The 26,044-nt window shown below is 47.4% G+C and overlaps 3 protein-coding genes across 3 annotated transcripts; 1 reads left to right on the top strand and 2 right to left on the bottom strand.

Annotated features, from left to right (window-relative positions):
• Positions 1–395: 395 nt before the first annotated feature.
• On the bottom strand, positions 396–3,096 carry aftphb (aftiphilin b). Its single transcript, XM_068741647.1, has 4 exons — positions 1,726–3,096; positions 1,431–1,558; positions 1,212–1,377; positions 396–1,072 (listed from the first exon to the last, which is right to left on the bottom strand). Exons 1-4 carry the CDS (start codon positions 3,094–3,096, stop codon positions 941–943), a joined length of 1,797 nt encoding a protein of 598 aa, XP_068597748.1. The 3' UTR covers positions 396–940.
• Positions 3,097–10,912: 7,816 nt separating this feature from the next.
• LOC137895932 (galectin-related protein-like) lies at positions 10,913–13,048 on the bottom strand. Its single transcript, XM_068741460.1, has 5 exons — positions 13,016–13,048; positions 12,554–12,637; positions 12,375–12,463; positions 11,600–11,786; positions 10,913–11,056 (listed from the first exon to the last, which is right to left on the bottom strand). The coding sequence occupies exons 1-5, from the start codon at positions 13,046–13,048 to the stop codon at positions 10,913–10,915; spliced, it is 537 nt and encodes a 178-aa protein (XP_068597561.1).
• Positions 13,049–14,495: 1,447 nt separating this feature from the next.
• Positions 14,496–25,705, top strand: abch1 (ATP-binding cassette, sub-family H, member 1). Its single transcript, XM_068741433.1, has 20 exons — positions 14,496–14,567; positions 15,976–16,124; positions 17,543–17,702; positions 17,782–17,936; positions 18,706–18,813; positions 19,186–19,279; positions 19,992–20,066; positions 20,137–20,314; positions 20,446–20,542; positions 20,640–20,808; positions 20,881–20,981; positions 21,824–21,894; positions 22,066–22,115; positions 22,249–22,305; positions 22,478–22,548; positions 22,668–22,756; positions 23,479–23,582; positions 24,697–24,856; positions 25,268–25,372; positions 25,547–25,705. Exons 1-20 carry the CDS (start codon positions 14,496–14,498, stop codon positions 25,651–25,653), a joined length of 2,172 nt encoding a protein of 723 aa, XP_068597534.1. The 3' UTR covers positions 25,654–25,705.
• Positions 25,706–26,044: the final 339 nt, after the last annotated feature.

The following is a 26,044-nucleotide window of genomic DNA, read 5'->3' as shown; positions in this document are numbered from 1 at the left end:
TTCATGGAAAAGAAATTAAAATAAACACTAAATATTGCAGTATTTTTTAAATATACACTGCATGTTCTTTAGTGTTAGCCGATTGCCCTTCTTGACTATAAATACAAGTTTTTTGTTGTTTATTTGCTGCAGGAAATGTTTTGGCCTCCATACTTTCATTACATCAAGGCTGACTGACAAATAAAAAACTTCCAAAAGTAAGTAATCCTTTATTTAAAGTACAACTTTGGGCTTTTTTTATTCCCATTTTAAGTCGATAGGTTTTTTTGTATGAGCAATAGATTTTATTTATTATAATTTGTCATTTTTAGAATTCAAATCTTACAATGAATTTCAAATTTCTGCTGATTCTTTTATAAACACAAATACTGACCTAAATCTGATTTGTATATTAAATCATTTTTTCACCAAAAGGTGTCTAACATAACAGAGGGACCACGAAATAAGCCAATAATAAATTAAATACTTTAAAATTAAATATTCCATCCAAAAGTAAAGCTACTTTGGTGATTCTCGGTGCTTCATATCATCATAGTTCCACCTCCAGCAGCCAAATTTGAATTCATTAAACCGACAGATCTCGTCCTATGACCTTATTCTCTCAAATTTTAGGAGTTTTGTTGTTTGGAACAATTAAGATGAAAACATACGTGATTTGTTCAAACTTTTACTGAACTGGATTCATTTAAATCACAAAATACTGCTGAATGAATGGAGAGGAGACATAGTCCAGAGGAAACGCTCAAGGCTTTGGATCATTAGAAGGAGCCGGGTGGGAGACTGACTGCAGTCTACTGCTGGTCCCCCCAGAAGTGAGGGGCTCGGCGAGGGGACGCCCCGTCCTGAGAGCTGCTAAGGCCACGGCGTCTGAAGGAGAGCGTCTCCTACGCAGAGAAATACGATTACAAAAACGGACTTCATGCAACGGTAAAACAAGATTTTATGTGTCGTCGTCTCGTCTTGTTCTTAAATATAACAGCTGCAGTAGTAATAATAATAATAAAGTAACCTGCGTCGAGTCCGTTAAGGCGGTCGGTGTGCGTCCTGATGAGCAAACAGGCTCTAGTTTTCCCTGATGCAGAAGAAGGGAATGGAAAAAAAAAATATCTCCAATAATGCCGAATTAATTCAGTTGTAACTTTCTCCAGGGGCTGAGTTTCATCGCTCCGGGGAACAAAACAAGCCTCTGTCGAAAGCAGCTCCATACTCACAATGCCCTCTGGATCCACACCAAGGCACCCGAGCAGCGCCGTGCTCGTGTGGGAACCTCCCCATTGGAACCGGAGGCCGACGGCAGCGTGCAGGTCCTGGTGGGGCCGCCACGCCCCCTGCGGAGCCCTGACATGAGAGACATAGATTTCCCGTCGCCGCTGATGGCTGTGACCAAGTTTAGTCCGGTGATCTATCGGCCAATCGCTCACCGCCGACACGGGGGACCCTGTTGCACCTCCTCCAGCGCACGGAGGCTGGGCACCTCCTCTTCATCTCCTGCAGCAGGTAGCTCCACCTGTGGAAAACTGGCCAGGAGAAGCTGCCGAACACGGCAGGAGAGCGACGCCTGGGTGAGAATCACAAAATGGATGCCGGTTCATTTTCTATAGGGAGATGTTATTGAGAAACATTTGAACTCTGCGCACAGAAACCAACAAGAATTCAGCATCCCTTAGTAATTACCACCATAAAGAGCAACCGCAGTAAAGATCGCTTTGGTAAAAGCTTCCCCACCTGACAGCTGCTCCTCCTGGAAGCCCCACTCTGCACAGGACAGGGGTCTTCCTCAGAGCCCCCGTCAGTCTGCAGACTGCTGACCGGATCTCCAGTCCTCCCCCCCTTCTGGTCGTTGAACTCCGACCATAAATCCTCTTCGTTCTCCTGCATTTGGGCCGAGCAAAAATCTGCAAAGCTGTCACTTGGCGGGAGCGTTTGGGGACTCTGCAACCCGGAATCGGCTGCTTGGACATCTCCTCGCTGCGTCCCCGGCTGCGTCCCCGGCTGCGTCCCGGGCTGCGTCCCGGGCTGCGTCCCCGACTGCGTCCCCGGCTGTGACTGGCTGGAGGTAGCTAAAGTTTCCTGAGTTGCAGACTGGTGGCAGTAAAGACGAACGCTCTCTGCCTTTGACCGTCTGAGATCTGCCTCGCTAACAGAGTTATAATTACAGTGGTTCCCCAGCTCTTCCTCCTCCTCCTCATCGCCAGTCTGGTCCCAGTCTGTCTGATCCCCCGACTCTAGAGATGAAACGTTTGGCTCCCAGTCGGCAGAAGGACCCTCGATGGACAAGTCATCACAAAAAGATTCCAGGTCCTCTGAGGCGGACTCACACACGCCAGCCCAGACACTCTTTTCTGGATCCTCTCTGTTGGGCCCTTCTTCTTCCTGAACCTCTTTGTCTGAAGAGCTGAAACTTTGTCCAGATTTTCCTGATTCGTCTTTCCATAAACGACAATCGAAATCTGCTGCAGGTTCCCGAAGCCGTCCGTCCTGCGCAGCCAGAACAGAGGCCGCGTCTCTCCTTTCACAGTGACGCGCCGTAGTGCAAAGTCTTTCTTTCGCCTGACGTCTGGGCTCAGACTCCTTAATAACTTCCGGATCACACAATTGCTCGATCAGTCTGGCGGACGATCTTTCCGCGTCTCCGGGGGGGGTGAAGCCGCAGCACCAGGGAGGTTCCGGCTGCTCTGTAAAAACGGTGAAACCAGCAAACCCGGTTTCCTCCGCTCGAGCGTTTACACCCACCGTGGAGGCCGAGCGGGTCCCAGAGTAGCGGCGCCTCTCAGGGCATCCATTTGTGAGGTGCACATGTGATTGATCAGAATCTTTACCTGCTAAGATGTCGTTCCCAGACCCTGATTTCACAGCGATCGTGGGCTGTGGCTTTTTAACCGGGTGGTGAAAGTCGCAGGTCGGTTGACGGTTCGCCGGCTTTAAGGCGGGGGAAGACTTCCTGAGGCTGGACGATGAACCGGTGGGACCCGCAGGGCCAGGTGGCGAGCAGGACGAGCCACGAGGGAAGCCCCGCAAGCCCCCGAACTCTTCCTCCGCCGCCGATCCCAGCTCAGCATCGCCATTTTCAACCGGTGGGATGGCGTCTGGCTCCATAGTTTCTACTTGTGGGACCTGAAGGCCTCATTCACCTGGAAAAGGAACACGATCACTTCATTATTAGTTGCACAAAAAGCCCGAGACGCTTGCCGACGGCGAGATCTACTGCGTGGGTTTATTTTATAGACGACGCTTCCATCCAGCTCAGGCGTTCAGCTGAAAAACGAGAACCTGCACACATGATTGTTCCCCATTTTGCACAATGTCACCATTCATACATCCTATTTTTCTGTTGTTGTTGCTGTTGTTTAATATTAGAGATGCTACCAGCTCCATGATCCCCACCTGCTGCTGGTCCGAGAGTGGAAAAAGTGGCCCCTGTCAACAGCCTGTTACCGGATACAGAGACATTATATAAACACACACCAACTGCCTCTTGTTTCCGGAAAAGAACGAACACGCAGAATAAAAATCCACACTTCCGCGAACACGTGTGACCTGAGACGTAAATCTACGTAAACATACATAAATGATAATCAACTAAAAACGACTCTCAAAAAAGGGGTGATGCTATATATATATATATATATATATATAAGGCTAAATGTTTGTATGCAACGAATTATATACCTTTTATTTGTCAGATTTCAAATACGGTGCAAAAAACGACGTCCCAATTCCGTTATAATGTTACGCCCAATTATCTTACATTAATCCTCCAAGCTAGCTTGTTATTAGCTTATGACTAACCACGAGTCAAAAGCAGCCAAACGGTCACGTGACAGATAGGTAAGAGGAAAGAGTGTCGCTGTTTTTAGTTTACCGATATTCGGTCGCTTTTCCGTCCCGTCACTTCTTGTCTATCGTTAGCGCCGCAGCTTCGCTCTCCATCCTGTTATCCGTCTAAACGTTAAATAGGACGCGTAAAAAAGTTAAGAGCTCTCGCTGAGTCACATTTCCGAGCCCTGCTTCTGTTGCTCGCGTCACTCGTCGTCAGGAAAATCCACGTTGACTAGTTTTGCAGACCGGGTGAACCGTCTTTACAATAGACGATCTTGGAAATGTAGTTTATGGCGCTGAGTTCCTGAACCTCCTAGTGGGCAAGCACGGCACTACACCATTCTTTTGCAACCACCTTTATTCTGCTACCAATAATTTATGATTTTTCTTGACTATCAGTAGTACTCGAAATAATTTACTAGCCGTAGCACACCTAATTTAATCAAATAAGTAATATAATGTGAAATGTTGTCATGGTGACCAATCCCAGTGATGGAGATGTGCAGATTTGTTCACACACTGTGGCAAAGTTAAAGTCATCTCAACAGTGGTTCACTACTTGAAAACAATACAAAATCAAACATTGAGCTTTTGATGTTATAACACATTTATGTACAACCAATATATCAAACTGTACAACACAAACACTCGACCTGTGTGCGTGTCCCACGACCCCCACCTCACCCGACACAGAAGTCCACCGTTGTGTGCTCAGCACGGCAGTGAAACATTTTCCTGAATGAAATGGAACGCAACACAACTTGCACTTTGATGCACGCACACATCAAAGGTGTGACGGAACGGATTCAGTCTGTTCCACATTAAACAACGAACGCATCTCATCAGGGTCCGAGCACAAAGTGCAAGGAACCTACTGTTTTTGAGAAATCATCGTTGTGTTCAAATGGCTATGTGAGGCTATTAGGGGCTTGAAAACCAAATGTGTGGATCAGATCTGGTGTCTAGTTTCTAAATCTGAAATTTGATTGGACTTGGGCGTCGCCTTCGAGCTCCATAGCGCCACCTAAAGGTGATTTCTCTCCGATATTTCATTGGTTCATTTTACAGGTCTGGAACTTCACGATACTCCTCCTCGAGGTTTCAAGATATCGACCTCAGAGTCGGGCGACAGCCTCTCGACACCTTACCGATGCTAAATTGCGAAGCTTTTGTGTTTTCGCGAATTGCTGTTGCCGTGGCGGCCGGGCGAACTTTGATGTTTTGCCATGACGTGCATGGCTGTTGTAGCTTCACTTTACGTGATCCGATCCGTCTCCAAATTTCACACGCTGGATGAGAGTCCAGACCTGAACACAAGTACAAGCCATTGACGGTGATAGTCTTAGCGCCACCTACAGGAAACAGGAAGTTGCAGTAATTTGAACATACATTGTCCAATCAGCACCAAACTTCGCACGTTTCATCGGAGTCTTGTCCTGAACACACACGAGTGCCACGATGAGTGATATTCACAGCGCCACCTACTGGAACAGGAGCACACATTTGAATTTCAACAAGCTCGTATACACGAGCTGCTGCTGCGAGACGAGTTTACTTCGGAAATTCTCACACGGCTTCAGTTCCTCTCCTCTTCCTGCTCTCGCAGTTTCCCCCTGACGTGTCGTTTCCACGACTCGTGAACCTCCGTGTGCGCCGCCAGGTCGGCGTCCGAGAGAAACCTTTTGCCGCACGTCGTGCAGCGAAGCGACGTCTTCCCGCTTCCGTCGCGTCCCCCGGCGCAGCGCTTCAGGTGTTGCCCGACCGCGAACCTCTTCCCACACTTGTCACAGAAGTACGGCTTCTCTCCCGTGTGCTGCCTCATGTGGACGACCCGACTGGAGTTCTGGGTGAACGCTCTGCCGCAGAAGTCGCAGCTGAACGGCTTCTCGCCGGTGTGGACCCTGGCGTGCAGGACGAGCTGGTGCTTCTGATCGAACCCCTTTTTGCATTCGGAGCATTTGAAGGGCTTCTCCTCTTCGAGGTTCTCGTCTGCCTTCCGCGCTTCCGGCGCGCCGCACGACTTAAAGTGTTTGCCCAGAGGGAAACTTTTCCCGCATTTCTTGCAGAAATACGGCTTCTCCTCGGTGTGCGTCCTCGTGTGAACGATGCGGTTCGAGTTCTGGCTGAAGGTTTTGCCGCAGAAGTCGCAGCTGAAGGGCTTTTCGCCCGTGTGGATTCTCACGTGCAAACTCAGCTGGTGCCTTTGTCCGAACTCCTTGTTGCACTTGAGGCATTTAAACGCTTTGCGCCCCGCGTGACTCCGGTCTACGTGCCTTATAAGGTGAGAGTCCCTTTCAAAACTTTGAGCACAAAATCTGCACGATCTTTCTTCCCTCGGCGGCTGTTCCAGTTCCACGTAAACTTCGACGCTGTAGCCCCGTCGGGGAGACGGCGACTCATCGCTTGTGGCTTCGTTTCCACTCACAGTAGCGGAACGTTGGAGAAGCTCAGCGTTAGCGGTCGGTTCGGATTTCGGGAGTCGGACCTCTGCGTCACCGGGAGGGTCGGCGTCCACGACTGGGACGATCTCGCGATCCTCTTGCTCCTCTTTCACCCGACGGCGCTCTCGGATAGCAGCTTCCTCCGGAATGGGGATCTGCACCACCTTAATGCCGCACCGCTGCAACGAGGAGAGGGACTGGATGTCTGCAGGGCAGAAAGGACATCCGCTGTCAACTACAAGTGTCATGGCGATTCATCGTCCTGTCTTCTTGTTGTCTTACCTCTAGAGGAACGGAAATCACGCGACGGATCCTCGGCCTGCTCATCCTCGGAGTACTAAAACAAAATGAAACATGCCAACAGTGGTGTGCTTTTAAAATCAGCTTGTTAGACCTTCTGTCTGGGACCGTCAACACTTACCGTTACGCCCGGCTGTGACGTCAGAGACACGGCGACGGTCGGGACAGCCGCAGGCGTCAGGAAACGGTGTATTTTGTCGGCCCCCCGCTGTCCGTTAACCGTGTAATCCCCTGGAACGAAATGCTCCGAGCAGACGATGTACTTTTTCAGCTCGCTCATCGGAACGTCTGCGGGGATGTTCAGGGCAACCAGCCATAGTTTCAGCCGCTCGGCTTCCCTCGTCGGAAGCCGGTGAAACGACAACGTAGTCCCAGGCTTCGCCGTGTTTGTGCAGGCCTTCACCGCGCAGAAGCGAGGCATGAGGCCGGCGACACGTCGCTGTTTATCGGCATGAAACTACACCCGTTAACGGGGGTTCGGCCTTTACCGCCGCACAGCTGCGTCAGTCAAAACGCTCACGCCACGCATGCGCAGCGCCATCTACTGGCCCGGCAAGATATTACTGCGTTTTGACTGAACTCACAGCGCCATATACTGGCCCGGCAAGATATTACCGCGTTTTGACTTTGAACTCACAGCGCCATCTACTGGCCCGGCAGGGTATTACAGCGTTTTAAATTATCAGGCCTTCCTTCTGTGCGCTTGACGACGGCTTTCCCTTCTTTTCTTTTTTTTTAAACGCCCTGCTACCCTGCGATGGACTGGCGGCTTGTCCAGGGTGTACCCCGCCTCTCGCCCATTGACTGCTGGGATTGGCTCCAGCTTGGCCCGCGACCCGATAACGGAATAAGCGGTTAGAAAATGAATGAATGAATGAATGAATGAATGAAACGCAAAAGAAGAACCTTTTTATTTGAACATATTGATATTAATTTAAGACTGCGATTGTATTAATATGACGGAATCAAAATGAGCCGCGTCTACATCCGCCCACTGTGAAAGTAGTTCCAAGACAGTGTTCTTGTATAATAAAAATATATAAAAAAAATAAAAATAAAATAAAGTTGAAGAAAATGTTCGTTCTTGGTCTTCGTTTCTGTGTTGTGGTTTTAAAAGTTGTGAAAGTTAATCAGAAAACTAAAATAAAAAAATAAAGCAGGGATTCTTAAAATACTGAGACAAAATGATAAACGAAGTCACAAAAGGAAATGTTAGTGAATCTATTTGGACGAACTTCTCACTTTACACTTCCGTCGTGGTCAGCAACACATGCGCAGAAGCAGTTCTGCCACTCTTCAATTCCGATTCCAGACTCCCGTTGAATCTGTCCCAAGTGTCAATATTAAGTTTTGATCATCGAAGCAAAAGATCCTTTCCAATAAGATACGTTTTATTGGATTGTAAAGTAACTTTTTTACAAAAAAAAAGAAGAAAAATGCATAAGGACAAAGTATCATTTTTAGAATGGACTAACTCTAAACACGAAACAAGCATCCTCTCAGGATATTTTAGGAACTGGCAACATGTTGTAAATGCTCCTTTTTCTGTACCCACAGAAAGATGAAAAACAGCAGATCAAACAGCCGACAGAGAAAGGCCGCTTGATGCAGGGAAGAAAGAGTTTTTCAGAAGCTCAAAGTCGACCAACACGTCCTGGTGCTTGGAAAACACTCATCAAAATGATGTTTAACCTTTTGGCAGTGGGGCTTCAAAATGAAATAACGGATCCAATACTTATTTCAACACAATTTCCTTGTGTCTACAGGAAAGTACAACACATAATGCAGAATCCAGAACCACTTACATCATCTTAAACATCTCCACTTTGCAAGATTCATTCATAAAAACAGCATAAACTCGATCACCATAACAGTAGGAATGATAATGCCACACACACACACACACACACAACTCTGCTGGCTACACCACAATAAATAGAAATGTTAATGACAACCACACAATACATGAGCAACAATGCCAGCCTCTTTCTACTTGTTTTCTTATTGTAAAAGAACATGACAGCCATTCTCAGCGAAGTCGTTTCATTCTAGCGTTTAGAAAGCCGCCGTGTTTCCGCTTGTTGGAGGTCAGAGCGGGAATCAAACAGGATTTTGGTCCACATTCTTGCTTTGTGCATCCTACTGTTCAATGTTATACTGCATTGTTGGCAATGAGGAAAATAAAATCAACCTTTATAACGCATTTGATATAGCCAGATGGAAACAACAGAACAGGTATGTGACATAATACCCCAGTCAATATTTCATGTATATAAACATAAAGTACTAAATTACATGCAAACAAAACGCTTTCTGCTTGTAATGCAGCTTGGAGTTCCTACGGTAACGAGGACACCGAATAAATATGTACAAAAACAGGGTAACATATAGAAAAGGGTGAATTACTCAGCTCTCTCGAGTCAAATCTCCAAACTAAAGATAGGATGGGTGAGCTATTTTTTTTGGGGGGGGTCCTGAGTACCGAGGTGAATAAGAAGTTTTCTCACCGGGTTATCACCAGATTACAATCAGAACGAGAAGAACATTCAGTTTTTCCTGCTGCATTATTAAAAGGAGTGAAGAACAAATAGGATAATTAAGAAGGAGGCTTTATAATTTCTCAGGACTGCAGAAGTTGGATCAATAACCGGGACCAGCACATCTCATAAGGAAACACAACAGAAGTTTCCTGAGCACAAAGGACCAAAACAGTTTTCACTGGAACACCGAGCAGTTCCTGCCCCTTAAGAAGACCCCAATGCTTTTAATAAAGTGCACAAGTACCAAATATCTTAAGCTCGGTGTACCTGCATCACATAAACTGTGCAGAAAACTACGACTTAGTACTAAATAATACTGTACACTGCTGAAAAAGATGCTAATGCAGAGTTTAACTGTGCAAAAACAGACGATTCAGCACACGATAATCGACAGAAAAACGTCTCCCTGGTTTGAGCCCTTTGCTTTGAACGCTTTGCCACTTTTAGAATACGCCTCTGGCATCCACAGCCGAGCCACCTGTGTTCATGTTCACACAGCAAATGTTAAATGATTTATCAATAGAGCAAAATGGTTGTGATAAAAGCAGCAATCATGCGTCACACTGGTCCTCTCATATCAAACTGCACTCACTTCCTGCTTGTGTTCAAACTAACCGAGTCGCCAACAGGAAGCGGAACAGAGGAAGGCCTTTTCCTGCTAGACGTAATAAATGCATAATGAATGAATAAATGCTCTGCATGCGCTGAAAGACGCCTCCCCGTACTTTGGAGACTAAATTCTGCTAAACCTGCAAACCTTGACCGATAATTACCTTTAAATATTGTATTTTTTTAATGACAAGTTTAATTTTGGTTAAGTTTACAATTCAAATGAACAAAATTGTGTTTGAGCAGTCGATTTAAAATCGAGGCCTCCACTCTGCAGAAGTAGAGAGTTATAATCTTACTATTTTTTCCAACAGCCTGCTGTTATGATGAGGTGATATAACGCTTGTTGTAGCATACAACCTTAATTTTGGGGTATTTAGGGCAGAGAAACAGCAGCATGTTGCCATAACAACCGGGATAAACCCAAGGGAGGGCTGGGAAGTGCGTGCCGGAGTTGGAGACGCACTAGCCCGAGTCGAGTGTCAAGCATCCAACAGCCGTAGACATTTTGCTCTAAAGCTTCGACATGGAATTAAAAGTCATCTCGTTGCTCAGAGAGGAAATCAAAACGCTGCTCGGAGCCAATACTGCGATATTTATAGGATGGGAAAATTGTTTTCCCAAAGGCAGTATCTCTTCTTAGTTTGGTCAACATGCTTTTTCCAGTTTATCCTAAAAGGTTTTGAGAATTTCTAAAATTAAAACATTAAACAAGTCATTAAATTTGAACATTTTCACACGCAAGCACCAGTTTTGATTTACAATAGCTGCAAAACACAAGATATTTTCTTCCAGAGAAGCTGGCATCTGTAATTGCCAAGTTATTTTCCCCATCCTCAAAGGCATCCACGCACCTGCGTGTCTCTCAGCTTACCTGACAGATCCAAAATCCAAAAAGGAAAAGAATGAGCTCTTAATCGGCTGTGAGATCCCTGATTTGACTAAACAGGCGCTACAAACAGAAAAACCCCGAACTACCCAACACCCGCAAAATGTCGTCGCATGAGATCCTGCTTAAAAAGGAAGGAGAGGAAAGACTGGAATGTGGGATACGTAGCAGAAGAACGTCTGTGTTGCGGTTCTGATTCCGCTGCAGTGTTCTGTGGCCGTCCGGTGGATCGTGATGTAAGAAGCACATGCGTGTGGTCGCCCGTGAGCAAATCCTGGCTTGGTACGCGACTCGCAGAGCAGAAGAGCGGGAGGTTAACCGAGCTTGGTGATCTGTAGGTCTCCCCGTATCCGTACTGTGTCGATAGAAGCCAAGGATTTCACTTTGTGATAAAAGTCAAAGAGCTGATCTCCGTCCACGAATATCCGAAACCTCTGGTGCTCGCAGTGGATCTCAATCTGAGAGGAAGGAGAAAGATTAAGAAAAGCACATTTACCATCATGCAATAGAATTGTATTGTGTAAATGAAGTGTTGTGATGAAAATGCAAAGAAACGCCGCCACATATTACTGAAAATAAATAGTTTTTAATGTTAGCGCCCCGACAAAGACACGTGAGATAGCCCAAGTTTAATATTTTTAACCAAAACAGGAAACGTAAACATGCTAAAAATCCAATATACCAAAAGAATAAACTTGTGTATATAATTAATATTTTAATGAAATGTAGTTCTGAAGCTTTATTCTAGGAGACAAAAAGGTAAATCTAACCCTGCTTAAGACCGGACGGTTCCCGTTTGGATCAAAACACGCATTCTTCAGTCAAAGCTAAAGTGTGCGTACTCAGAATTATTAGAGCAGAATGCGATTACAGCGCCAACGAGGCCCCGGGTCTTTGGAGAATTACTCATGATGCATTTGTGCAGCTGCCCAACCCTCAGCTTCATGCAGCTGACGCATGGCCACGCAACAGAAGATGGCAAGAAGATGGGGGGGGGTTACCCTAAAAGGCTGATCGGGGATGAAGGGAAAGTAGGCGGTGGACGCCTCCTCGCCGAGCCACTTCCCAGAGACGCGGGCGCCGCGTAGGAACTGGCGGTCGGCGAAGCGGACGGTGAGCTTCAGGGCCACGTCGTACGGCGGCTCCTCCTTCTCGGAGTCACGGCCGCAGGTCAGACTCACGTCAAAGCTGAGAGGAGGCGATACAGGAGCGACGAGTCAGACAAACGAGTCCGAAGACTAATCCTGGATCAATGAGAGTGCATAATCCTCCTGATGATACGTCGGAACAAACTAATTGTGTGTTAATTATGTTTGATCCCATCTGCTAGTCTCAGTTTGCCCCCCCCCCCCCCCCTCCCCCTCCTGCATAAATACTGACTCGCCTTATCTGTGAGATTATCACAGAAACAGTCTTTTCTGAGCACTGGAGCAGGAAACTCCGGCCAGCAGCAGCAGCCGCTGGACGCTATGAGGTCATTTTAAAGTTCGACACAAGTTTCCATGTAAGGACGCACCCAAACAAGCCTGCCTCACTGGGTCTGTTCTCCTTTTCTCCCCCCCCTGATTTTTAGGAAACGCCCTGTCTGCCTACATAAGGCGGCACCGTCCTCTCATGCATTACTCAGAATGTCCTGGAGCAAGTCTGAGAACACACGAGAGGCTCACATCTAAATATCACCCAGCATGCATCAGTCCTGACTTGAGTTTCCCCAGCGAGATAAGGAGGCGCCCCGTGCGTGCGCGCGTGCGTGCGTCGTTGAGAGAGTCCTCTTACCTCTCTGGCTCCAGGTCAACAATCCCCATCACGATGATCTTCTTCCCCGGGCGCATGCCGCCCCGGATGCGCCCGCTGAACGGCACAGTCTGGTGCAAAAAGGTGCACGGAAATGATTATTATTAATCAATGAGGGAACCGAGACGCCTCGAAGACCCTGAAACGCATCCTTTTCATACCAGGAGACGTGATAGATCCTCCTTGTCGGGGGATATGAGGCCGGGGTTCCCCCGCGAGGCGTTCAGGTGATCGTCTCCCACGTTCTGCAGCAACAAAAGAGAGGATGCAAAACTGTCATTTAGGTCTCACCCCCCCCCCCCCCCCCCCCCTCAGGTGGGAACGTGTGCAACACACACACAGCGTGGCCTTGCCCCGCGGCGCGGTGGCAGCTGAACCAGCCTCCTGAAACGCGCCCCCGGACACATTTCAGCACCCGACATAACGGATTTCCTCTCCGGGCTCCTCCGGATGAAAGAGTCGCCGCCTTTGGACGCGACGCGCGGACCCGCTCTCACGCGCACCGCCGGCGCTCGCAATTAAAAGCGCCGGATAATCGTCCAAATTGGATTAACGCGCGCAGAAAATCAACAGCGACGCACCCAACCACCGAAGCGGCTCGTTTAAAGCGCTGAAATACTCACTATTCCGTCGCGGTCCGCCGCCTGCACCGCCATCTTGAGCAGAATAGCAGAGGATGCGTATTAACGCGGCGGAGGAGGCAGCCTTGTCGGCGGCGCGTGGCGCGTCCGCGTCGTGGCACCGACTCGGGAGGCTGTTCCTGTTCCTGGTGCTCCACGTTTGACAGCAGAGCGCGCCCCCCCCCCCCCGCTTAGCAGAGCCCCCCCTCCACCGAAATGGGTGGATATCTGATGACGTGTGCGTTATAATAATTACAGGCTGGACGCGTAATCCCCGTCTGTTGGAGGAGTCTAACCAGAGCGCGTTTATTTAGGCAGCGCGCTCTGCTGGCTGTTCATTCACAGATTTTGTACAACACGGTAAACAATGAATGTGGAATAAACTCCTCCGACGGATGGAGCAGAGGACGCGCGATATTCCTCAAGGATTAAACAGGACTCTGAGGCCAGGAAGAATTAAAATAGAAGCGTTTTGCTCAGTTCTTCCAGGCTGCAGACCCCTCCCCTCCAGCTCGCCTTTACGCGTTGATAAACGGAAATAATCTGCCCCTCTGTGGAGAGGGGCAGATTATGCTGCCCCCAAATCACAGCAGCATTAGCCTCGTGTTGCTTTAAAGTGCTATTATTGAGCTTTAAGATTAAATATGAGCAAATCCTCCAAATCAAACTGGACCGACTCTGATGATTGAAGAATTGTTAGCGCTCTTTAATCATGCATTTTAAAAGATCAATTCTAATAACTTGGACATTTTTCTGCTTGTTGGTGGACTTTTTGTCTTCCCTGTCTGCTCTTGCCCAAGATCACAAATTAATTTGTGCTTATAATTGTGTTTAAAAAAATATCTTCTTCAAACGGGTCGTTAATAAGAGAAGGAATCAGTTTAGCTCTTTTAATCTGGATTATGCTAATACATATTCATAGTATTCCAAAAGATGCATAATCCTGCCGGTGGAGCATTTTAACAGAATGAAATCACGCACGGCACGCTTGCAGATCTTGTTCTCGGCGCGTACATCGGGAAAATGAGCGAGGAGCTGCACGCGCAGTTCTCCACCAGCAGAGGGCGCCAGGCTCACGCGGAGGTGAGCTCCATTACGCGTTTGTTTAGAAAAGGAATGACATCACAGGCGGAAACTGAACCGCCGCCTGAAAAGATTTACCGGAAAATGTTTTTTATCTCACAATACTGTCAAAACAAACGTGATTTCACTTTGTAGCCTGCTCAATCACAAGCTGTTATCAGATGTCATCCCCCCCTCCCCCCCCCCCCCCCCCCCCACGCAGGTCCCGTGGTCAAGAATCCATAGAGTCGGTCAAACAAGTGAACAGAGAATGGCCCGATATCGGTATTTCTGGGTCATCCCTTGCGCTTGACTGCTACTTCAGTTTAAATACCCCCATTGCCCCCCCCCCCCCCCTCCTTGGAGCTGCCTCATCCTGACAGATCGCCCGGCCGCTCGGTCAGCCCTTCTCTCTGCCGCTATGGCCGCGGAGGCTGCCGGTAAGAACGATGCTACGTCCCGAGCTGCAGACGGCACCGAGATGGATCACCGGGTAAGATGCGTCATAGGATCATTTTAATGCTGCTGTTTGGGGAAACGATCGGGATGGACACCGTGTCCCGGCGGGGGGGGGGGGGGGGGGTGCTCGGGGGGGGAGGCGCTGCAGGGAGAATGACGCATCGATCCAAAGGACTTCAGAGATCGTCCTTTTATTTTGCGCAGCGGATCAGCTCCGCTTGACGAGAAAGAGGACGAGCTGCACGCAACCGAAGGAGATGGGTGGAGACGGAGCGCGCACAGGCGCTGGTGCGGGGCGCGTGCGTGACGCACTGATGGGGGAAGAGAGGAGGGAAAGTGCGGCAGCTGGTCGCTGGATGGATGTAGGCTCCCGAGGCCGAGCATATAAATACCTCGGCATGGCCATTCTTTAGCAGTTCGTCTGTTAGTCCTGGATTGAGATATTTGAACCTTTTCTTTTCTTTTCTTTTTTTGGTTCCATTTGGCGGTGACGCAAGTTGGTTCCAACTTGACAGTCAAGGTAGGAATGAAAAGAATCAGATCTATTTCCCTGATTAAGGATGACCAGATGGAGGATCTCCTGTTGGGGCTGCGATTAAAGGCGCTTCGTTTTAGTTCCTCCACTTGAATCCCTCATTTCTCCCGAGACGCAATAACAACGAAGTTACTCCACATAAATAAATCTTCAGACTTGCATGGATTGGATTCTCCTGCATCCAGTTTCCCTCTTCCTGCCAAATGCACTGAACCAGTTCTTCCACTCGGCATTATTGTGTCATCTGAGGCTGCACGCCTTTAGTGGTTGTTTTAGAATCAGAATATACTTTAATAATCCCTGCAGAGGGAAATTCTCTCAGCGACAGCAACAAAATCAGAAATACGAACTTATATTATTAAAGCAATAGAAGGTTACAATGATGCATTCTATAATTTAATTACCACGGGAAGAAAATACTTTCTATAGCATCAAAAATCTCTCCTTCAAGCCAGATTCGAACCAGCGACCTTTGCCCTTTTTAATGGACACTATCTGGGTTTAGAACCAGCTAAAATGATCACCATCACCTGCGTTCACATGGGCTGAGGATTGGGAGAGCTGCATGCCTTGCTCTGCGTTTCCACGGTGCCAAAGGTGAGGCAAACCGAATGTGACAGATTTCGAAAACAAACTCCCTAATCTCCTTGCTGCAAAATGAGAAATGGATTATAAAGCAGGAGCCGGTTGGAGGCTCGGGGGGGGGGAGCGGTTGGAGACTGATTAATTGTTAGTTAATCAGAAACATGCTCACAAAAAGTTTAATCAGCGTCAGCGGTGCCAAGAAGGGTTTCACCTCTATTAATGTTTGCGCCGTGTTTCACATTTAATTACGTTTAATTTGACTATTTACATCATCTTTGATCATTTTTACAGAAAAATCTCTCCACCTTCTTCTCTCTTGCAGTTGAAGGCGAAGCACATGAAGGCTGATTTGGAGGCTCCTCCGCCTGGCGGGCAGAAGGAGTTTGCGATCCGATGCCGAGACGTGTGCCGGTCGTACGGAAAGCTGAAGGTCCTCAGCAACCTCAACCTGACTGTGCCGCAGGGGCAAATGTGAGTGGAGCGCCGGATCCCATCCGTCACCCCAACTGAGACGGATGAAGTTCATCTGTTTGTGTCTGCAGGGTTCAAAGGAAGTTGTTGCTTCACCTGTTCTTGTGCTTGATGATTTGCTTTTGGACTTGGCCTGGCGGGTTTATAGAGACATGAGAGGAAATTAGAGGAAGTGAGACAAGAAAAAAAGAACCATTGAAGTGAAGTTCTAACATTACAACCTATGCTCACCTCCCGCCAAGGAGGTTCTGTTTTTGCCTGCATTTAACTGTCTGTCTGTGTGTTAGCAACATAATTGAAAAAGTTACAGACGATTCATAATTCTGCAAAACAAGTGTAAAGTGTAAGTGTACCCTTGTAAATTCATAATACAAGGGTACACTTGTGTTTCGTCCGACTGTGCATTTCATATTAGAAACAGAGATTTCTAACAAGCGTCGTCTTATAGCTGAGTCGATTCCACATCGGAGCAGGTCAAACGGATTTGTTCTGTCTTTAATACCTGAGGAAACAGATCCAGTTGAAATCGGGGTCAACGATTTTGTTTTTGGACCCTTTCAATGATATATCTCTTATTTTGCTGTTTTTTTGCTGGCCTTTACCAAGACACTGTGGAATTAGCAGTGGACAAACAGATTTGTTGTATCTTCAAAAGCTACGGATCTAGATCCATATCAATGTGAATCCAATTGTAAAGGTTTGTTTTCATGGTTAAGGAATCTAACAATATGAATAAATAAAATAAATGTAGGACCATTATTCTTGGTGTTAATCACAATATAGGGGGCCCTGAGGTTCTTGGCAGAGGTCTGCGCTCTCCGAGTGCTTTTCTAGTTTGATATTCTATATCTATAGCTTGTGTTTGAAATTTTAATTCAGGTCCAGTTGGCTAAAATCCACAGTGCACACGTTTATTTATTTATTTACTTTGTATCTCATCTATTTGGCTTCAGAGAGAATTTTAATCGGTTTAAATGATCTTTGCAGGGTTGCTTTAAACTCGCATTCCTGCATGTGTGTGATATTTCATATAGATAAGTAAGACTGTATAAACAATAACAGTCACGGGGATCGGTTTAGGTAGGCTAGCATTCTTTCCAGATCTGCAAACACAAAGGAGACAACAGTTGCTGGAAGTGCTGAAGGGCGAAATTGAAATCTGTTGGACATTTTTTTGTTTTCCATTTCTTGGGAAAGGGGGGGGGGGGGGGGGGGGTGTAAAAATGCAATTTCTTCTTCTGCTTAAAGATAAGTTATTTTTTGTGGTTTTGTGTTAATCCCGTAATAACAGATTTGATTGGACATTTAGAAGAAACATCCCATAAAACAAACACTGACCTAAACCCAGATCAGAAGCCAAGAGCCTGCTCGATTCATAAAAATACAGAAATGAAAACATTCTTCATTCTGGGTTGCAGTTATGGCCTTTTAGGTCCCAGCGGATGCGGGAAGACCACGCTCCTGAAATGCATCGTGGGAACTCTGAAAATCTCACGGGGTCACATCACCGTTTTGGGGAAGCCTCCTGCATTCCCGGGTCACGGTGTTCCGGGGAAGATGGTGGGCTACATGCCGCAGGTGAGCGCTGCACCCTGAAGGCTAATTTGTAGTTTTCTATGCTTTTCTATTGGGAATTTCTAAAACTCCCGTTTCGCAGGATCTGGCGCTGTACAACGAGTTCACCATCAGTGACACCCTCACCTTCTTTGGCCGAATCCACGGCCTTACATCAAAGGACACCCAGGCACGCATGGATTTTCTCATCGACTTCCTGGATCTACCTCAGAAGCAGAGTCTTGTCCGAAACCTCAGGTAAAAAAAAAAAAAAACACGCAGCGAGTGAGAGGATGAGGTTGTTGTGACGAGAGGTCAACGATGGACTGGCAGGGAAGAGGAGGAATCATACAGACAACGACAAACAGAGGTGGCACACGGGCGATCAGACATTTAGGGCCAATCAGGTAGGAGAGCCGAAGAAACAAGAACCGAGCCAGAAGGAACCGACGGGGCCAAAACAGACTCTTTTTTTCTTCCCAAATTTCAAAGACTCGTCTGTTCCTGACGAGGCCGCTAGAACCGGCCTTCATCAGCAGCATATCAACATATTTAATATCTTGTTTTGCTTTAGTTTCATTCCCCTGCACGTTGGCATTACAGTCTGTTGTGTTCCCGATTGCCCCGTCGTTGTCCTAGCATGCTCTGCTGCAGCTTTCGTGCTGCTCGAACTCGTCACAGTGCTCACTGTGAAAGATATTCCAGGTATGAGTACGAGCGTGACTCGCCTACTGAACACCTGCCTCTTGTTTTCTTGCAGGGTCGATGAGACGTTTGTGATACCTTTAAAAAAAAATGTATTTACATTTGCAATAAGGTCCTTCAAGCTCGCCTGTGTTCCTCTGCCGGGTTTACCCGACAGTTCGCCCCACCACTTCTGTCACTAATGAACGGCATGTGGCGTGGCGAGGCGAGGCGGATTGTCAGTTGGGAAGCTCTTACTGTAGGAATGTGCTCGAAGACTCACGTCTGTTGTTTATTTCTGTGCACCTGTGTGTGTGTGTGTGTGTGTGTGTGTGTGTTGCAGCGGGGGTCAACGGCGCCGGGTGTCTCTGGGAGCGGCCCTGCTTCAGAACCCGGAGCTGCTCATCCTGGATGAACCGACGGTCGGAGTCGACCCCGTCCTCAGGGCCAAGTATGTCACAAACATGCGCAACCTAAAAAAAAAAGACAAAGTGAAAGGAGACACTGGATTTATATTCAAATAGGATGGAAATAGAAGATTTGCATTATCCTGGATGTCAAAATCCTCAGTTAATCCAAAGATCTCGCCTTCCTTGCAGTATTTCCATTTTCTTTACTTCAAATAAGTTCTATATTTGAGAAAGAAACTTACTCAAATAAAAAAATATATGTATTAAATATCTTTTAATAAAATGCCCGATGGTTCAACAGCTCCATCCTAATGAGTGAGAGCATCAAACAGAGAAGTGAACTGCTGTGAAAGCAGACTGTGTGTTATTGTCCATTAAATTAAGCTAACGTGCTACTCGGCCTCCTCTTCCAGGATCTGGCAACATCTGGTGGAGATCGTGAAGACGGGGAAAGTCTCTGTCATCGTCACCACACACTACATAGAGGAGGCCAGGCAAGCCAACGTGGTGAGATAATTCATGCATGCATGGACACACACACACACACGGGAAATTAAGCATAAATACCGGAAGCTCCCGTTTCTTCTGTTAACCAACAACGTCTTCTTACGTTTCAGTTAATTCCTTGTTTGGAGTCATGAATCAGAGGCGGGTGAAATCTTTCTTCTCGCGTTGGTTTATTTTAGCCATACACTGCAGGGACGGCTCGGGGGGGGCGATGTCATCACTTGATCTCTTCATCTTCATCTTCATTCATACAGTCTCTCTCTCTCTCTCCATCAATCTCACCCATCAATCCCTCTATCTTCTCATACTGAAACAAATGTTCATCCAGTTGTATAAAAGTCTTATCTGAGTCTGCCCAATGAATTATTCTAAATGAATACGTTTGCAGCTCCACACAGCAGATGGAATTTTGTCCCTCTGCCTGGGAGAAATTCCCTGTGACGGCTTAAACCCGGATGAAATAGTCTAAGGAGCTTTTCCCGTCTGCCGGGAGTTCCGAGATTAAATGCGTGACTTTCTCTTTGTAGTCCGTTGCACATTCTTCTCGTGACTTCAAGTCATAAGCAAACAGAACCCCAAAATCTCCTCTCCCGAGCAGCGCCTCCATTCGGGGTTCAGTGAGGAGGAAGATTGCTCTGACTGCAGGAGCGAGACGTGGATTCGATGATTCATTCGTGACAAGAGTCAAACGTTCTCCTGTTCATCCCGTCAGGTCGGCCTCATGAGGAACGGACGTCTGCTGGCTGAAAGTCCTCCAGACGCAGTCATGAAGCGGCACAGCGCCTCAGTGAGTTCCTCTTGATAGTGTCGATGGTTCCGTTATTGCTGAAGTAAAGTGCGTTGCCTCTTTGCTGCAGACCCTGGAGCAGGCCTTCCTGCAGCTGTGCCAGACGTCCGACCAGGCCGGCTCAAACCGCTCGAGTCCGCAGGAAGGGACGCCGGACAGCGGCCGGCTGTTCGAGAGCCGGCGGGACGAGAATCGGCCGATTCTCGGGGTCGGATCAGGAGCCGATGAGGAGGTTCCCAAATTCTCAGGTACTATTCATTCATTACTTTGGAGCTTCAGATTGCATCAGAGATGTGGGAAGGGTGGAACACTTGACTGAAGTACTGAAGTAAACTGTGTGTTGCGGATGTATATGAATATTTGATATGCTTATATTCAGCCGACTGGAAGGTGCGAGCCTTGAGCGTGCTGCCGAAGTGGAGAAACATCGGCGCGCTGATGATCAAAACAACGGTGCGGATGAAAAGAACGGCAGGGTATTTATTCATCGATGTCGTTTAACCGTAATATATTGTTGTGTATTTATATATATTGCACGTTCCGACTCCTATCGCCTCTCCCCGCTGCTTGCAGCTCCTTGTGTTTCCAGTTCTTGCTCCCCGTCATCCAGATCTCTCTGATCTGTTTGTGCATCGGAGGCGATCCGAAGGGGATCCAGGTTGCCGTGGTGAACAACGAGACGTCCGGCTCCGCCTACAGCAGAGCGCTGCTCTCCTTCCTGGACAACTCCAGCGTGGAGCAGGTGTTTATCTGGGCTCCGTCGACACAGAGCTGGTTTGTGTGAATTCTATCTCCTCTTCACCTGCGTCCTCAGGTGGCCTTGTCCCATGGTGAAGCATTCAATGGGATCTATAACGGCGAGTATTGGGGCGTCATCGGTTTCGGAAGCAACTTCTCCAGCTACCTGACGAAAAGGTGAGAGAGAGAGAGAGAGAGCAATTCCCAATCCTCCTGCTGTTGATGAGCCGCAACATCACAAAGCTTCTGGACTGGTCAGGAGGATCAGGGGTTAAACTCCTACCCCTCCCAGTATCGAAGCATAAAATCCAGATAACAGTGGAAAATATTTGGTCTGTAGCTAATCCAGCTAATCCAGCAGCTCCCAGAGATTTGAGCTCAGACACTGTATAAAGTCAGCCAGGATTGATTCATGCAGAGTAAAGTAATCTAAAACAGGAAAATCAATTTACAACCCCCAAATAGTTCATGTGTTATTACTCTCTATGATGTCATTAATCAATGACGGCTTCCTTATTCTGTTTCCTTCGGTCGTTGTTGATAAAAAGCTTTTACTTTTTGTGTTTTACTGCTTGTAAACGCTGCATTTCAATACCGAAGGAAGAAAAAAAGACGGTCTCGCTGTCTGTCATCCATCCGTCCTTCACGCCACGCCCGTTCATACCTGTGAGTTACGTCACACGAGGAAGTGTCAGGAATGAAGGGCGAAGGGCACGTGTTGTGGTTTCGCTTGTGTCTTCCTGCAAAAAAACCCCGCAGAGACAGGAAGGGGCGTGTCGCTGAAAAGATGCACGTCGGGGAGCAGGAATCGGTTAAAAGCTACAAACTCGGGGCTTGAATTCACCTTTAAACAGTAAAATGTACTTAATGTCCTCTCATTTGTGAGAGAAATAGCAATAGTTCATGTTCCAGTGCGTTCCACTGTCGGCACGGAAGCTTCCTGAGCTAATTAGCTTGGCTGCTAATTAGCATCAAGGCATGTTTTTCCCGCGTTGAAACGCCGCGTTCTGATTTTCCAGGATGATCCAGCGGCAGGTTTCTCGAGAAGTAATCGACGGAGGATCAGTTCACGTCTGGCTGGACCTGACGAGTGAGACCCGAACCGCTCCTAGATTATTTTCTTTCTGTTACATGTCTTATTCTTTGTTTTATTGTTACAGCTGCGCTGAATAATTCCACTCGTGCGTGGACGGCGCCTGACGTTGCTAATTGTCGCTGACGTTTCTGTTTTTCCTGGCTTGTCGTTCTGATTCCGGTTTAGATCGACAGATTGCCGTCATGCTGCAGAAAAAACTACACGAGGCATTTCAGGTATGATGCGAGAACAGGAAGCCTCTCTGACAGCAGCGCACCTGTTTCAGCTACACACACACCTACGGACAATTTAGGTGAGCTTCTCGCTAGGTAACAGCGCCACCTTGCTTCCTCCTCTGTCTACTTTCAGGCTTTTGTGGATAATAAGACGGGCCATATGTCCTACCTGCTCGCCATGCCGATAAAGGTGACAAACTCCATTTAAAACCCATAAATGCAATAACGGTGCCAAACTGCATGAGGCCGGATTACGGCCCAGCCGACGGCGGCGTGAAGTCAGAAACGCCTCTTCGGCGAGCTCGTTTCAGTCGAAGCTACGCTTGGAATGAAGGTTCTCCTCTGCTGCGCTCCTCTTGCAGATTGAAGAACCGATCTATGGCAGCAAGAACACGGACTTCAGTACGTTTGTGATGCCTGGAGCTGTGCTCAGGTCAGCAAGCTGTGGCCGAGTCGATGCAGCCCAAGGGGTGGGGGGCGGGGGGGGGGGGTCCAAGATTGATTTAAAAAACACAAAAAACAAAGTCCTTCCCTTCCCTTCTTACCCTCCAGCATCGCTTTCTACCTGGCTGTGGGCCTGACAGCTCTCTCTTTTGTCCTGGAGAGGAAGGAGGGGCTTCTGGACAGATGCTGGGTCGCAGGTGAGAGGTCAAAGTTCACGCTACGCCTGCACTCTGTTTCCATTATGGCCTCGGCCAAGGAGGTTATGTTTTTTGCTGCCGTTGGTTTGTCTGTTAGCAACATAACGTAAAAAGTTAGGGAGGGATCTTGATCAAATTTTCATGAAATGAACAGATGATTACATTTTGGTGATGATCCAGAAGAGATCCTGTATTCTGGATCACTTTGAGATTTTCATGAACATTGCAGTCAATGGAGCTTCAAAATGTGTTCCTCAATATCTCAAATGATTATTGGCTCAGTGAAGAGGCAGAACAGCACATTAAAAACACTTAATTTGATTTTATAAATCTGACAAAGAATAATAAGTGCTTGATAAATCTTTTTTGGGATCTTATGTGTCATCTGCAGATTGTGTTTGTCCTCGATATTTGACATACTGTCATGAATCCGAGCGATACCTCATTGGAGTGTAATCTGAGATGTGACCAGCAGGGAGTGTAATATGAGCAGATGAAGATGCGATGATGATGTTCAGCAACCCTCTAAGGGAGTTGTTTTGTCGATACGTATTATCAAGACTGATTTTATAAATTAATATTTTTTAACTATTGTACATGTTATTAAACTCTAACCTGCTAAACCAGAGAAATGAGACATAAAAAGCCTGATGATTAATGCCTGATAGACCTAATAACTCTCTCTCTCTCTCTGTCTCTGTGTGTCATTGTCTCTCTACCAGGCGTGAGCTCACTGGAGATGATGCTGGCTCACCTCTTCTATCAGCTGTTCGTCATCAGCATTCAGATCATTCTGATGCTCCTCTTCATACTGCTCGTCTTCAAGGTTGGCCGAACGCAAACCTAAATCTTTAATCGATCAGCACACGATCGATTGTATTTGATCCTTATTGGCACCACAGCACTTTACAAGTCATTCGAGCGAAGTTAAGACCCTTATTTTCTGCGGCTGTGCGTCGTCGATGCACACGAGAGTCCAGCAGAGACTGGAGGTCGGCAGGTCGGGCATTCTGTAAGAACAGTGAACCACTGGGAATACCGGGAATGTTTATGGACTCAATACAGGAAGAAGGCACTCAGACAGGAAAGGATATCTATCATTTGTGCGCGAGTTTGTGCTTGTGCACGTTGTGAGTGTTAATTAATGAGCCGAACTCCAAAGAGACCACCGCTGCATAAATCACTTCCTGTGTCGGCGGTATCCAGGGGCATTGCTGTGGCAACCGGAGTAGTTGTGCAGCCTCACGGTGCAGGTCTATTTTCGCATGGTGTCAGGGGAGACGGATAGTGTCTTAACACACCGTGCACAAGCATGCGGCACACATGCACACACACATGCACACACACACACACACACAATGCTTCCAAATTCTACTTGCTTTAGTTCTTAAATCCAGAGCAGAGATCTCTTTTTGTCCGTTTCCGTTTGGTCGTTTCACGTCTCGTGTCTCTGCTCATTCACGGCTGAACTTCATCAGCAGAGTTTATTTTCGTTTCCCTAAGTATACTTGAGTGTCTCTCCCTCTTTCCCTTTATCTCCAACTCCAGTTCTCTTTATCTGAGTTTCTCATCTGTTAACAGAACGTTTCCTGTAAACCCGTCAGACTTTACAGGAACCAGCTATACTGTATCTTAGTTTAGTGTTGAATTTTCAGTGTTGGATTTAATTACCCACAATTCAACTCAACTGCCAGCAGTTTGGTCAGACTAATCCTTAAGTTCTTCTTCGGCACCGACTGACGGGACATCCCAGAAGGAAGGCTGCCGGGTTTAGCACAGCTCCCTCTGGAGTCGGAACCGATAGCAGACCTCTCTGTGTAGAATCAGCAGAGTTAGCTAATGGCTAACAGATCGCCACAGAAACAAAACATTACCACCATTTAAAAAAAATATTTTTTCAGAACTTATGGAAAATGCACGTTCTCTCTCTCTCTCTGCAGATGACGAACGAAGGCTCCTTGGTGCTGGTCATCATTCTGATCGTGCTGCAGGGCGTCGCCGGTATCTCATTCGGGCTTGTCATTTCAGCCGCAATCGATGATGAGCAGAGCGCAAACCAGGCCGCCCTGGGCGTCTTCTACCCCAACCTGATCCTCAGCGGTAAGCGTCTCTCGACCGGCCTGTGTTCATGTGAGCTGCAAAACTTTGTGCCTCCTCATCCTCATCCTCATCCTAGATCTTCGGGTGGGGCCCTTCGGGACGAGCCTAAATCGGGGGTCACAGAAGCAGTAACCTCGATGAAATCAATTTTCCATTTTATTCTTTTTCATCCTTTTTATTTATTCTATCATTTTGCATTTAGTTGACTCGTGGGTTGCCTTTTTTTTTTTTTAAACCAAAACGTCGATCAATGTTTGTTTCAGTGTCGCCCATGCTTTACCTCACAGGAAGTGAGGTAATAGACTCATGCATATGCTTTACTTCCCCTTTGCTTCATTTTGCATCCAGATGCATACTGTATGCTAACAGCAGGTGTCACATGATATGTCACATGGCCTCTGCTCCGTACAGGTATCATCTGGCCTGCGGAGTGTATCCCGTATCCTCTCCGCTACCTTAGCCTGGCTCTTCCTCAGACCTACGCCTCGGAGGCCCTCCGCTGCATCATGTACAGAGGTAATGCCCGTTAGGCAACCCGTCCTCGGGTTCGTACTGACTCGGCTCTTAGCGTGCAGATGGGTCACAGCGGTTCAGACCGTTGTAGCCGGTCTGAACCATTGATTAGCTCTGGTTTGAGTGTGACCAGCTTTGGCATTTGGTACTCAACGTAAAAAAAAAACTTTCCACCAGGTTGGGGACTGAGCCGTTTGATGGTGTGGCGAGGCTTTGCAGTCACCATGGGCTGGAACACTTTCTTCCTCATCCTGGCCACGGTCATCTTGAAGCTAAGGACCTGAGCCTGAGCACAGAGGAGGAGCTCACAGGAGCCGACAGGTGAAGTCCAGGAGCCAGCCACTCACCTGGGCCGCCCATCTCTGGATGGAGCGAGGAGGAGGAGGAGGAGGAGGGCGGGATGGCGTCGTACATCAAATTCTCTCTGTCACACATGCATCCTCCAACAGTTGTTTGGCGTGTTCAAACACTCGTGAAATGTCAAATTGCTGTGTGTAGACGTTAACGTGTGTTAAATGGAGACCTGATGTAGTTTGCTCTACCTTTATGTGCAACCTGTTGAAACCTTTTCCCCTCAGAATGGACCATGCACCAACTCAGGGTCTTTTTATTCACCGCTGGTCTTGATGCTAATCCAGAGATTCATTAGTGTAACTGGAGGGAAATAGTTTGTGT

The sequence above is a fragment of the Brachionichthys hirsutus genome, chromosome 7, assembly GCF_040956055.1.
Source record: "Brachionichthys hirsutus isolate HB-005 chromosome 7, CSIRO-AGI_Bhir_v1, whole genome shotgun sequence".
Taxonomy (NCBI): Eukaryota; Metazoa; Chordata; class Actinopteri; order Lophiiformes; family Brachionichthyidae; genus Brachionichthys; species Brachionichthys hirsutus.
Note: the sequence above shows the minus strand (reverse complement) of the source record. Positions and strands in the feature narration are given on the sequence as shown.